Source organism: Anarhichas minor, unplaced genomic scaffold (genome assembly GCF_050575085.1).
Source record: "Anarhichas minor isolate MPS153535 unplaced genomic scaffold, ASM5057508v1 ptg000010l, whole genome shotgun sequence".
NCBI classification, from domain to species: Eukaryota; Metazoa; Chordata; class Actinopteri; order Perciformes; family Anarhichadidae; genus Anarhichas; species Anarhichas minor.
The window spans coordinates 11,833,467-11,848,128 of NW_027466456.1; the positions used below are offsets into that span (position 1 = coordinate 11,833,467).

Consider the following 14,662-nt stretch of genomic DNA (forward strand, 5'->3'; position numbering starts at 1 on the left):
CATTAACAACTAAAAGGAAAATGTCCTACATCTTGATTGATATCACATTATAAATGTACATGGTGTTTTCACCCATCCCTCAAAATGGCATCTAATAATCAGGAGGGATTAGTAGATACTGAAAGGTCTTTTTCATTATTTTTCCATCCGTAATCCAAGGATTTTGTAACAGAAACGGCTCTTTGAATCTCTGGGCTACTGAACACACAAAACACTGAAGAGCTGGCGACTAGCAACCCACTTTAATCCCTATGAAATAAAATTTCCTTGATCGATATCATTTGGACACAGGAACACATTTGTGGCCCAAAATTTCCGTTGTGGTGACAGAAAAAAGAAAAGGAACGGTGTAACGTTTACACATTTGATTCACAATACAGGGCCTGCAGTATGTACACGGTGACAGTGTTGGGAAACTTAGTCCATCAGTAGTAGCACCTCTGAAGCACAAAATGGTCATATCCAGGAAAAGAAATATGTATTTAAAAGTACAAACTAAGTAATATGCCTTTGAAAATCTGGCCAAAAAAAAAATCATTTTAGATCAGCCAAGTTTGTGAATTCTATTCATAAAATGAACATAGAAATGATACAGAAATAGAAAAAAAAAAACATTAATATACAATATTGACTTGTACATACAATTTAAACCAAGAATGATGCAACATATTTCCAGATTTTAGGGTTCCTACAAATACATAGTTTCCTTATTCCAAATATTAAACATTTTCCAAACTTTGATCCTTTAACTTGACCTCATAGTTTGTGCCAGTTGAAGTGCTAATAGGAGAAAGCCGATAGTAAACAAAGAGATCACTCGTTGTAGTGGACAAACTGTTAACGGTAGATCTATGACAATAAGCAAAGGATATTCCTGTTCCAATTACGACTGAGTAACATTCTCGAGGCTGTTCTGTATTTCCTAGATTTGGACGATATAATGAAATTTATTTCCCTAATGTAGGAACCCTGAGACAGTTTTGGGTGTGAAAAGTGGAGCTGCCAAATGACAGTTTGAATGATGCCAATACATAAAGGTCTCATCACTACCATGACACATCTTCACAACGTTTCTATGCATCCCGCAGACAAATGTACTAGTGTTTGCATTCAACATAGTTCTTCCATCACAAATAATTAGTTCAATATTTGACTAAGACATTTAAATACTGAGTTCCCCCAACAATACATTTGTTTACCTCATTCTCCCCATTTACCTCTTGCAATCTGACAATAAAACACCTTACTGAGAATATCCTGAAGATGGACGTGATCATTTATTTCCACCAAACGGTTTCAAAGCCACGAGTGGCTAGATTGAAAAATAGATATTTTGTTGCTGGTTATTTGATTTAAAAAAGGAAAATAAAGCTCCACAGGGGGCCTCAGTGCTGAGAGGCTGTTATAGTAATTAGCACACTCCCATTTTCTTTAGTACAGGAAGCTGTTATTGAATTAATGCAACGAGGTATGGAGGAAAAAAGCACAGCAGCTGACCAAAATCGGAAAAACCCCACACGGCCCCAAAAAAAATTATATTAATAATAATAATACAATTTTAAAAAAAACTTCTTTAGCTGCTGCTTCAGAGCAAGCTAAAGCACCACTGCAAATACATTAACTCAAAAATAGAAAACTAACATGCATTAAAAGAGTGCTTGTGTGTCTCTTTCGCTCCCGCCCTGAACTCTTAGAGCCGGTGGAGTAAATGTTGTGTCCATTAATACAGCACTCAGTAGAATCCACCTCCATAGGCTTACTTCCTAACGGCTCAGCCTCCACTGGCAGAGTAATAATATAGGGGAGTCACTTGTTAATACAGGGGTCCTTGACTACTGTCCTGAGTGAAATGTGAATGGAGGAGGGTCTCCATGTAGGAAACGTCGACTGAAAAAGGGGTCGACTGTGGCGTCAGCGTGGGGTCCGAGGCCAGGGTTGACTCCGTTAGAGCATCGGTGAGAGTGACGCTCATGTCCATTGGGGTCTCAGCGTCCATCTGAATACCATCGGTTGGGGCGGCGGCATCGTGTGGGGCCGTGGTGGGCTGGGATACAGGTTGTGATGTCGGCAGTGTATGAATACTGTGATCTTCTGCTGCTCGTGCTCCTACCGGGGCTGTAGTTAGGGAGCAGGCAGGTGTGTTGGTCATCTCCATGGAGGTTTCGGCCATTGGGTCCGAGACTGAAGGCAGGCGCCGGCGTTTGGCTGCTTTGGCTTCATCTGCTGATGAAACCTCCTCCTGTGGTACAGGTATGGCCTGAAAACAAACGGGTACAGACTTAGTCGGATGGAGGACACATGGGGACCATCAGGAGTTTCTGTGTCCGAATTCACACCCCATTTACTTTTGTCCATGACATGTACACCACCTTCTGCCAACAACCCCACAATGCAATGCTCCACACGGTTGTGTGTCTCTACACCTGTCAGTGATGAGGCACAATAATAATAAGCAAGTGTCCAAAAGTAGTAGAAGTAGTGAATGACATGATTTGGGCGGACACAGTCATAGTATTTTGCACCCAGCAGTACCACTACTGACACTGTTCTACAGCAAGTACAGTTTAAGGGCCTTTCACACGTTGCATCTATTAAGGCGTGTAAATCGACAGTAATTAAGCAGTAAGCCTTCCTGACTAAACTTAACAGAGAATTCCCAGCACCATAGCTTTACTGCTTGATTTGTCTGTAACAATTTGTCTGACCTTTCAACCGGATGTTACATCATTGGATGGCAAGTGTGAAGCAAGAAAGATATTCTGTAACCACTTTTGTGTCCTTGTATTAACCAATGCGAGCTATTGTTCAACTGCCCTTTCTTAGCATTTGCCTCTGCAACCAATTCTGAAATCGACCGCTTCAACCAAGAGATACATCTTCCCAACTAAAGTGTCTTCTTCTTGTATATTATTACAGCATGTAGGTGTGTGAGCACAGTAGAAAGCAGAATTTCAGTAATATACTCACCAGTCTGGCTCTGACCCTCTTCGGCAGTTCCTGGTCCAGCTGATGGATCTCTGAGTGTTTTAGTATCAGCTGGCTCTGGTCCTGGAACTCGACCTGGGCAGATAACAAAAGGTGCGTTAAGAGACTGACATCTCCAACCGGTTTGTCTTCAGAGAGTAGAAAGCACAGTTGGAGAAGAGCAAAAGTATAATATCTAATTACACTCAACCTGACCAATAATAATAATAATAATAATAATAATAATCTCTATTTAAATAGCACTTTTCTTAACAAGGTTACAAAGTGCCTTACAGAAAGAAGAGCAATCCAACAATAGGAATCATATACATAAAAATAGCAAAGGATAAAAAATGAAGTGAAACAATATATAAAATGGCCCAGCAACACATTACATATTCATAAACGCTGTCATGTAAAAGAGAGTTTTCGGAAGGGATTTTATAAAATGCTAATAATGTGGCATGTCTGATTTAAATAGGCAAGAGTGTTCCATGGCTTGGAGGGCTGTATCAGCAGGAAACTACATAGTTTGCAAAGAAGAACAAGAAGCAACCATGGGTAGTGAAGAAAAGAGTAGCAGGGTGGGTTCGTGAGCAAAAATTCAAACATGTACCCAGAAAGTCACAGATGTCTCATCCATAGCAAATAGTTCCATTTGTCTTTGACCGTGGCCCTGAAGCCCTGAAGCCCTTTTAAAAAGTTAAAAACAAAACAAATACAAGGACGTGGTCAGGGTTGTGGCCCTGACACAGTGACCAGCTGGAGACTTGTTTTTAATTCATTGTAACAGCACTTCTTGTCTCCAACGGGATTCTCAGTACTGCAGCCAGTGGGCGCAGATGGGAAGGGAGCAGAGAAAGACACAACACGGACTCACTTTCTGAAGAGGAGCTCATTGGAAAAACATACAAGAAAGGAGTTTGTGGTGCATTAACATACTGTACATGCCACCCGGGGACACACACGAATGAGAAGCTATAGAAACTGTCCTTCTAAGCTCACCTTTACACTAAATGAAAAAAAACTGAACAGCTAGTTCGATATTTTACACATTAGAGTAAAACTATTTCACTGATGTTTTTACTCAGAGACTGCATGAGCCATGTAGGGTTCACTTGTTCAGCAATTGATATTTGGGTTATGAAGGAGCCTCCATAAACACTAACCCTGTTCTGTCAGTGTGTATGTGATAGAAAAGCACTTACAGATGTGCTCACAAAACCAGCATCACGGCAAAAGATTAACAACCTCACTTAACCTCTGTCTGTTAATGCATTCCTGCATCATCTATGTATGCAAGTGACTTTCGAGATGTCACCCCCCCCCCAGACACCAGTCCTAGAACAATCTTTTTCAATTCTACGTTTTCTACTTTGTAAGCACTCTCCGTATTTGTCCCATCAATTCCCCAGCATGCATCAATGATGCTAAATCCCACTCAATGTTTTAATGCCACACTGTATCAAAATGCGCCGTACTCTACGAGGGCAGGCGAGCGTTTCACACGTTGATATATATATGTATATATATATACATATATACCAGAATCAGGGAACCAAACTAGAGGGTGGCAAAGAAATTAGAGCACATAATTATGAAACGTCGTTGCTCACAGTGTACTTGACTAACAGCTCTTTCTGCACCGCATGCTTGTAAAACTCTATTCAGAAATGGTTTTTCCAGCTAGATTTTACTTGTAAAAGTTCATACATTTACACACATTGTAGCTGGGAAGTACAAACTTTAAAAAAAAAAAACTTTTCAACAGCAGTTGCTCAGGAAAATGATTGTTTTTTATAAAGTTTTCAAAAATACATTTACCCATCAATTGTGTTATTTACAAAGCTAAATCGTGATGTATTTTTTTTGTATAAAATTGTGACTTTCCAGACAGGTTTGACTGTAAACAAGTTGTGTTTTTCCTCACCTGGTAGAATTTGTGGGTGTGCTGTCTGACAAAGGAAGCATTGACAACCTGACCCTCGGGTGTGGTGACCACAATCAACTCCCCCACCTCAGGAGGACCGGTGCGCAAGCAGTCATGACTCTGAAGGAGGAAGAGAAACAGGATGCAGTCAAAGAGGAAGAAGATTGAGAGGAATAGAGTTTGTGGCGTAAAACCCCCCCCCACTCCCCAATGCACGTGTCCTTTTAATAAACACTAGTCTTTTAAAACAGTGATAAGCCCCCTGATATTAAATAAATTACAAAAAGACTTTCCACGTTTGCACAATTCAAACTGCTTTTTTAGTTTTGCTATTTTATAATACCAGATTACTTGATACCGTTCTCTAAACAAGTGAAGTTATCATTGCCGTTGTGTGTGTGTAACGTGTGGCATTGTTTCATTAACGCACATTTGAACTCAACAGTATTTAAGTATATAACAGTTGCTAGGATATTTTCTCCTGGCTTATATAAAAAACTAATTTAAAAAAAGGAATTATATTTGTTGGAGTTATTTCTGTACATTGTACACCGGTGGGCGTCTAACTACGCTGGAAGAACACTCACTAAGATATTTTCTGGGTGCAGGTTGTCACAATACGAGCCGTCGTCAAAGTTGACCTCGTAGAACATCTGCGTTGCCATGCCGATGATGGTACAGTGGTAGTACCAGCCGTCGCTGTTGCGACCGATCACCCTCTGGCCCAGGGTCAGCGTCTGAGGGCCTTTGGACGTCGTCCGGGTCTGGAGAGAGGAAAACCCAGACGGATAATTTCAGGTTAAGACGAGATTAAACCGGTTTGTGTGCGCTCATCCAGCACTTGTTGCAATCAGCAGTGGTACATATAGTCCCCTCTCTCTAAAAATATATATATATCTAGATAAATACCAAAAGATTAACTTTTCATCCACTAGAAGTCAGTCGGAGACGTTCAAAACCCAAATGACTGAACCCTAAAGAAGAGGCATTCAAGCTCGCGTTAACACAGAAAGTGGTACTAATACCTTGATATGAACAATGCACTTACCTTCGAGGAAAGCCTTTTATGCTTGCGACAGGTGACCGACACCACGTAGGGCCAGTCGGCTGGCCTCATGACAACTCCGGCGATTTGGGCGCAGGTGACGTGGAAGGAGGTGGCGCAGTTCTCGTGCGAGCACTGGATGCAGGCGCCGCGGTTCTGATGGGCAGTCTTGCCGTGGCAGAACACACAATTCTACAATAAAAACAGAAAATAAAGACAAAAACACCTTTAATAAATTCTCTTTCAAGGACATTTAATTATAAACAACTACTGGCTTCTTCATCGCCAGTGAACATACAAGTTCAACGACACTGGTAGCTGGGCAGACGCTGTTATTATGGATCCTCCTCCAAAGCTCATATCTCAGTCGAGTGTTTCAGTGAACTTGCTGTTGGTGGAGACGTGGGCCCGGTTTCAGAAAGCAGGTTTAACAAACTATGGGCCTAACCCTGAACGCTGAGTCGACAAACTAACTGATGGGAAGCTCTGAGTTACTGGTTCAAGAACAGCTGATCAGAGTTTGTTCAATAAACCTCAGGTTTGTTTAAAAGATTTTAAAAAACTGAGCCACTAATAATACGATCGGTGGTTTAAAGGTTAACATACAGTAGATTTTCTATTTTAGACATTTGGACTGTTATTGGGTCAACGGTATTCTGTTATTGTAAAACATTCAAACACAGTCTCTGAAATGCTGTTAAAAACATACAGACTCTACACAGTCTGTTTAAAAACTGACATCCTGCAGCTGCTCACACAGAAATATTAACATATAATCTCCAATATTATAGAAATGATCAGCGACAGCTGACGTAAACCGACAGATGTCCGTCTCTGCAGGAGGTTGTATTGTGAGGTGAGGGTGACTTGACGTTGTGTCATCTTTAAATGTGAGGGGGTCGAGGGCAAAACCTGCTGTTCAAAGTAATGACTGACGGCACATAAAAACATGCTTGTGCAGTCATCAGTGTGAGCAGCGTGGTGAGATTCCCTACACTGAAAATGTCAACACTTCCTTGAAGAACAGCTTCCTGAACCACCGCTATCACATTCAAAACGTTTATTTTTTTCTCCATCTTTTTTTCCCTGCATCCTTCTTGGTGTCTTGCATCACTTGTTCGACTCCTACTCTTGCACAATCAGAAGATTGGAACACTTCCTCTTCAAACCCCTTCATTCCATCCCCACATCCAGAGTGTGAAATTACCACCAGTCAACCAAATCTGTGCCTTTGGCCGGCGAAACTGGTTCCCCTCTCCGCTGAGACACTTTGACATGTGCCACCTTGCACACACACACACACAAGCCACACATCATTTTTTTAATTTCCAATTCACTATCAATCCTTCAACCCACCATCTCCTCCCCTTGTCTTTACACTTTCCTTCCCCGTCCCTCATCTGTTCCTCGCTTCAGTTAAAATGGAGAGAACAAGAGAAAGATGAAAACTCGGGATGCACCAAGGAAAGAGAATAACAGCATGTGAAGCAATCATTTGGCCTGTCACAGTGAGTTGCCTTCTCAATACACCAGGGTAGGTGTGTTTCAGAAACATTATCTCTGTTCAAAAGCCTAATGAAAATATGTATCTATTAAGAAATCTCCTGCAAAGAAATACAATTGAGAGAGAGAGAGAGAGAGAGAGAAGTGGAATCATATTTAACTCATGACAACATCCCTAAATCTAACAGACAAACCTATTACCAACCAGCTTCGACAGCTGCCTCATTTTAGGAGACCGCTACCTTTTCTTTGTACTCGTTTAATTGGAGTCTTCTATCATCCGACTGTCTGTCTCCCCAATCCCTCACACATTCTCTCTCATCCTTCCCTCTTCATCATCCTCCTTTTTTTTCTTTTTTTTTTAACAATCACACTGCGAGCAGCTGTAGTGCAGCGCATGGCCGATCAATAAAAAATAAAAATTCTTTAATAAACCTGCAATGCGGAACTTTTGTCGCCCCCCCCCCTCTGGCATTGAAGTAATTACGCAAACACCGGTGATGCGTGTGCTTATGGCGTACGTCTGCAGGTGAGCTCTCAAGTCCTCCTGTGCAAATACGTTTGCATTGTGTGACCTCGTTTGGCAAAGGTCTCAACAGAGCGGTGTCGTGTAATATTTCACAGGCTGGTGTGGGTTTATAGTTTTCAACAGCTGGAATACTTTTCCACTGCTGAGATCGCAGGCATAGCTGGGGACATCTAGCACCAAGTATCATTAGTTGTATGTCCATTTGTTTGTTCATCTGTAAATTTTGAAAGAAGTTAACAACAACCTTACGAGCTTCCATTTATAGAATTGTAAGATGTCTGATTTTGTGTCTATCCTCTGGTAGCATAATACACTTTGTATGCCAGTGCACACTAAATCTACCCTCTGAAGTAAACTGCAAACTCCAAAATTATAACGGTAGTAAATATTGATAAAACTGATAAAATCATTGTCATTGTTTTGGTTTGTGTGTTGTTGCATGTCACGGGCGAATTGACCTGTAGGTGGAAAACAGTTTTAAAGATCGTACGATCATTTGTTTAAGCAGCTTGTTTTTCCAAGCTTGAGGCCATTTTCTTACAAGAACAGAAACTGCCTCTAGGCGCAAGATACAACACTCCCTTTACATTACATGTTTGAGGAATAACGGTGAAATTCTAAAACATCTAAGACAAAAGCAACGTGGTCCCTGAAAACCCAATGTTTGAAGATAGAGGGGGAAACACAGACTGCTGAGCACACTGCAATATTAACTGGTTTCCAAGTGTGCGTGTTCACATTTGATCAGCCCAGTCATCCAAATCATTAGACCGCAGAGCTTCTTCTTATGGCCTCTTAAGGAGGCGACGGAGGAGGAAACCTGCTTTGACAGCACTCGGACGCAAATGACTTGTCTCTGATAGATTATACAGAGAGATGGGGAGGGAGAGCGGTGACATTATGTGTAGATTTGTTATAATGCACAAGAAAGCACAGCCATTGCCTGTGAGGTGGGCTCATGAGACTGGAGGAAGAGCAGAGACCGGGAAGGAGGGATGGGGAGAAAGGGGACGAGTTGTGTTCAAAGACACGGCAGCAATGGGGAAATTGCCTCCTACCCACGGGATTTATGCAGTTGATTTGGCGCAGTGAGAAATGACAGCTGATTATTCAGCCATTCCCCTCAGCACGGGTACCCCATATCCTCCACAGCTCGCTAAAAACGATCTATCCATCCACCAGGGATAGCAGGGAGGGCTACGGAGAGAGTGGCGGATACAGAAGCAGTGAGTTCGCTTAAATGTGGGAAAAGGCCGTAGGAGAAGGAAAAGGAGATAAGGTAGGAAAAGAGAAGTCCATAACGCTCAGACAAGAAAAGAAATTTAACGGCTGCAGTGAGTAAGTTAGAAACTAAAGGCAGAGGATGAAGATTGTGACTGTAAAGATGACCTTGCTCTGGTTTAAATGTTGATCCCCGTCTGTCTGACATCACATTAAATCATGAGAGATGAACACATTTTTGCTTCGTCTCCGCCTGAATTTACCAGATTCTTGCGTCTATCTGGAACGGCACCGACATCCACCGGCTCCCTCTCAATGGCGTTGACGAAGCGAGCTTCAGCTACAGCGATGGCACAGATGACATGGACCCACCTGGTTACAGAGGAAGAAAACAATACCCCCTCATATTGTAAATGCAAAAAAAGAGCAATGAAATGTTACAATCACCTAAAAACTAGTGACCGTATATACCATCACACAGTCCTAATCTGCAAAGACCTAAAGCCAGCGGACCCCGAGGCTCTGTCCGGACAACCTAACACGTCCCGGACAGCCTTGGGACCACTACACCAACCCAAATTATTAACCAACAAAAACAAAACTATTTCTACATATTCTGTGCTTGCTTTACAAAGTCCGTTCCAAAATAAATGTACAGGACTAGATTGGATGCGTTAGAAAATGTGTGGATATCTCATATTTTATATCATAACCTACATATAGAGTATGTTCAAGCCATCAGAAATCCTCAGGAAATGAAAAGTCAATAATAATCATATTATATCTATAGCTGTTAAATTGATTACTCTGGAATTATGTTTCATAATGTGCAAGGTTGTGAAATTCGGCACACAAGAAAAAACAATAAACCCAAGAACATGCTACTGACCGGTTGTCTGTGGTTGTCTTCAAAGCTCCTCCCCGCAAGTTACAGAGACAACACTCCTGGAAAACAGGAAGCAAATGAGGATTAGGTGTCGGCAGAGATGGAAAGAGAAGACACTCTGACACGGATCTTCTGAGCCCTCATACCTTGGTCAATTCAGTCTTTTTCCAGGCAATACGTTGGTTTGTTTTTGCAATAGCAGCTGGGGTCCATAATCGGCTAACTAGCCATCCATCCATCTACCTACCTACCTGTCTGTCTAGAACAGTCTTTACAACAGCAGATTATAGCAGAAGTTGTGAGGAAATAGAGGCTGCAGGTTCAGTCAACTCTGAGAAACAGCTTCACCTATTTCTTCAGATTTAATTCTAAAGGCCAAAATCACGTCAAAATCACGCCCCCCCTTTTTTTTTTTTCTATGTAGTGTACAACCCCATCACTGACGGGTAGGCGTGCGCTGGCGCTCACGGACACGCAGCCCCCGTGACACTTCACACAACTGTCTTATTTCCAGCTGTCTTATTTATCCAGCCGTGATAAAAGAAAAATGTTTTTCCCCACTCTCCCTACTTGTACATCCAGGCTCCCGTGGCAGCTCAACTTCCTCTCCTCAACCGTTGCTGTCGCTGTCTCTTGTGATTGTTAATGAATAGATTTCAAAACATAATCTCACTACTCAGATTATACATTTTCATTATACATTTTAAACAAGCAACTTGCTCGTGGCATTTCGTTGTTTTTTGACCGTTATGTATCAAGTGTAGTGGGAAAAGAACACGGCTATGAGTGCTCTTCTGCAGCGAGACGCTTCCTATTGGAGCTTGGGGTGCCGATTGATGCATGTCATATGACACACTGCGGCAGCAGAATGTTTTCAGCTTAATACTTGTAGTTCCGGAGAAGATCGTACTGTTTTTTCGAGACTTGTGTTGGAACCATATGATCTTTGTTTTGCATAAGGTAGTGCTGCTACTCACCACTGTCCAGGCTCCTGTTGCACACCTGGAGCACATCCAGGAATCCCTGACGGAGTCTGGCTTCACACCGTAACAGCCTGTAAAACAGGAGAGAATAATTGCTTGATATCAGACCTTTGTTAACCATTTTGTTTGAACTTTCTTTTTATAACTTTCACGATCTTCTCCCCGCATTCTCCAATTTAAGCTTCTGAATCAAAAGGCCTGTACGTCTACATCGCACCTTGACGTGTCTGAATGATTTTTAGTTGAATGTCCAATGAGGAGCAGCGAAATGGAGCGCAGAGCTGGTGTTTTTGGCAGGAGTTCTTTCTGCTTCATATCTTCTCATCAATAGCAGCGCTGCTTCCCTAGCTGGGTTCAGCTTATCCCTGGATCACTAATGAACTGGCCTTTTTGACTCCAGCTTTAGCTTTAATAAGAACCCAGGAGGTTTGGTGCATGTGTGTTACTGTCTGAACACATGTCCATAATGTAATTCATCTGATTGCATGTGCTGCCTGACACAAAACATCCACATGTGCAGACATTTCAAAAAGCATATATATATATATATATATATATATAAATTACAGCCATTTTTACACAGTCCCCCACATTTTCAGAGGCTCAAAAGTAATTGGACAAACTAACATAATTGGGAATATAATCATTATTTTTAATACTTTAATGCAGTCAATGATTGCCTGAAGTCTGGCACCCATAGACATCATCAAAAACAGTGAGTGTTTTCCCCTGGAGATGCTTTGCCAGGCCTTTTACTGCAGCCTCCTTCAGTTCCTGTTTGTGGGTCTTTCTGCCTTCAGTTTTATTTTCGCTTGGGTTTAGATCAGGTGACTTACTTCGCCAATTGAAGAATATTCCATTTATTTGCCTTGAGAAGCTCTTGGGTTTGTGTTCACATTATCTTTTGGGTCATAATCCATCTGCACTGTGAGGCGCCATCCAATCAGTTTTGTAGCATTATGCTGAATCTGAGCAGATTGTTTAGCCCTAAACACCTCAGAACTCATCCTGCTGCTTCTATCAGCTGTGACATCACCAATAAACACCAGAGACCCAGTTCCATTGGCAGCCATACATGCCCATCCATAGCACTGCCTCCACCATGTTAGACAGATGATGTGGAATGTTTCAGATCATGAGCCGTTCCTTTCCTTCTCCACACTTTTCTCTTTCATCATTCTGGTACAAGTTCATCTTGGTTTCATCCGTCCAAAGAATCTTTGCCCCAAACTGGTCAGGTTTTTTCAGATGTTTTCTGGTAAAGTCTAATCGGGCCTTCCTGTTCTTCAGTGTTACCAGTGATTTGCAGCTTGTTGTAAACCCTCTGTGTTTAGATTCATGACGGCATCTCTTGATTGTACACTTTGCCAATGACACGCCGACCTCCTCCAGAGTGTTCTTGACTTCAGTAGATGTTATGAAGGGGTTTTCTTCACCAAGGAAAGAATTCTGCGATCATCCACTTTAGATGTCTTCTGTGGTCTTCTGGTGTTGGTGAGCTTGCCAGTTAATTCCTTCTTTTTAAGAATGCACCAAACTGTTGATTTGGTCAATCCTAATGTTTCTGCTATCTGTCAGATAGGTCTGTTGAGTGTTTTCAGCCTAATAACGGCCTCCTTAACCTGCATTGACACCTCTTTGGTCCGCATGCTGAGAGTTCCATGGACCAGCTACCAAATGCTAATTTAACATTTTGAATCCTATTATCTGCATCATTTGTCATGAAATAGTGACAGAACCGAACACACCTGGCCATGAAACTGTTTGTCAGACAATTGTCCAATTACTGTTGAGCCTCTGTAAATGTGGGGGACTGTATAAAAATGGACATAGTTACATAACGGTTCATGTCATATTTTTGTTTTATCCATTTAATTAAAGCTGAAAGTCTCCACTTCAACCACATATTGACTGCTTCCATTCAAATCCATTGGAGTCGTGTAAAGAGGCAAAATTAGAAAAATTGTGTCACGGTCCAAATACTTACAGCCCTGACTGTATACTACAACTTTCCAACCAGACACCACCAGCCCAACGACCAGTAATTGCCGATATATTCGCACATGTATGTGTGTGTGTGTGTAGCACGGCTCTACAACTGCTCGCCCCTGCCATTGTTCCAGCTGGTAGATCATCTGTTCAAGCAGTGGATTAGATCTTGGTTAGTCTTTCCATCCATCACCAACTCTGGTTTGGTTGAAATGAACCCTTATTTCCCCGCGTTGAAAATATGCTGACTCTACATGCTGTTTTCCCCACCGTCTCTCTCTGCGTGCTGAGCCGTGGCTGAGCAGCTCTCGCTCTTTGGAGGCAGACCATTTAATTAGCTGAATAAAGTGAGCCCAAAAAAGCCAAATGGCAATGTACTCAGCCAGTCGCTGACATATTCCACCAATCCCCCAACCAACACACACACACACACACAAAAATACCCTTTTTCTATTTGTTAACATTTAGCAATGAGAAGTAGAGCCAAGCACAGAGCTCCCAATGCTCATACACTCATACACAAAGTTAACAAGCTGCCTGTCCTTTCCCGCTTTGCTTTGACAGAAGCCATATTCCCTCAATAGCTGAATTTCTTTGTGAAATATGATTAGTGCGGAAAGCAGAGCAAATAAGAGCTGGGGTAGTTTTTGGTGTGTTGCCTTCAGAGAGGCCTTTGCATTGCTTGAGCGGCCTCTCAGCTATTTTAACCCGAGTCAAGGAGAGTTGAACTAGGACGCCTCACTAAGCGGGGCAACAGGGGGATTGAGCAGGCAGATTGTTGTACTGCTGTAGTGGAGTCTCATCTTCTGTGCCTCCTATTTTTCCAACACTATTCTCAGGGGTCCAGGGATGAAATAAAGTAAAAAGAGTAGAGAAATGCCCAGTGGAGTCTGTCTGTAAAGCTTGTCAGTCTGTGTATGGGCTTGAAGCCCATGGAGTGTTATAAATCAGACGCTGCAGTGTGCCCTCAGCTAAGAGTCTCCCAGTTGAACAGAATCAAACATAGCCTTTCCACAACAATAAGGAGAAAGCAAAGAACGTTTACAATTTTTTTGCAAAAGTCTTGGTTTTTTTAATTGTACGTTTGTTCTTTAATAGTTAAAATTTGCATGAGCTCTTAATAGTTCAATTACTTTTGTGATAAATAAATAAAAAATAGAAAAAATGTGACATCCTGACAAACCAGAGGCTGTTCTCAGTGACTGTACTTGCTCTTCCTGGAGCTGCGAGCTGTTGGGCTCAGGTTCATTTTTAACTGCTCAGCTAAAACTATTAGATATGCAAGGGAAAGACGTTTTAACTTGTACAGCTGTCACCAAGCAAAGTCGCTGTAACATCAGCCCTAGGTTTCTGAAGAGCCATTGTGAAGCCATTGTGAAGGGAGCCGGGTAGCGCAGCAGAGCCGACAGCTTGCTGCTAGCAACATGGCACAACTTCCACCTGTCGCTCAAAGCAGCCATGCTCTCAGTTATGCCCGACTGTAAGCCTTAATATAATCAAAACGGGTGAGAGATATAAAATTCACCTTCCGTATAGTTGTCATGAAGGTATAATAAAAGGTATATTAACTATAGAGACCGGAACCGTTTTTTTTTTCCCCACCAAGCTGTGA

At 42.0% G+C, this 14,662-nt stretch overlaps 1 protein-coding gene across 4 annotated transcripts in view; it reads right to left on the reverse strand.

Moving 5' to 3' along the window:
* Positions 1-227: 227 nt before the first annotated feature.
* Positions 228-14,662, reverse strand: part of kdm4b (lysine (K)-specific demethylase 4B) — a 44,316-nt gene continuing 29,881 nt past the window's right edge. Inside the window, exons 15-23 of one of the 4 annotated variants that reach the window (XM_076088153.1) lie at positions 11,056-11,132; positions 10,649-10,708; positions 10,082-10,137; positions 9,456-9,564; positions 5,943-6,131; positions 5,482-5,658; positions 4,895-5,014; positions 2,968-3,060; positions 228-2,257 (exon numbers count right to left, since the gene is read on the reverse strand). In XM_076088153.1, coding sequence (XP_075944268.1) covers positions 1,814-2,257; positions 2,968-3,060; positions 4,895-5,014; positions 5,482-5,658; positions 5,943-6,131; positions 9,456-9,564; positions 10,082-10,137; positions 10,649-10,708; positions 11,056-11,132 — 1,325 coding nt within the window. In that variant the 3' untranslated portion in view covers positions 228-1,813. Of the gene's footprint in view, positions 2,258-2,967; positions 3,061-4,894; positions 5,015-5,481; positions 5,659-5,942; positions 6,132-9,455; positions 9,565-10,081; positions 10,138-10,314; positions 10,711-11,055; positions 11,133-14,662 lie in introns of those variants that run through there. The other 3 variants (XM_076088154.1, XR_012953113.1, XM_076088155.1) reach the window with 3 other exon arrangements.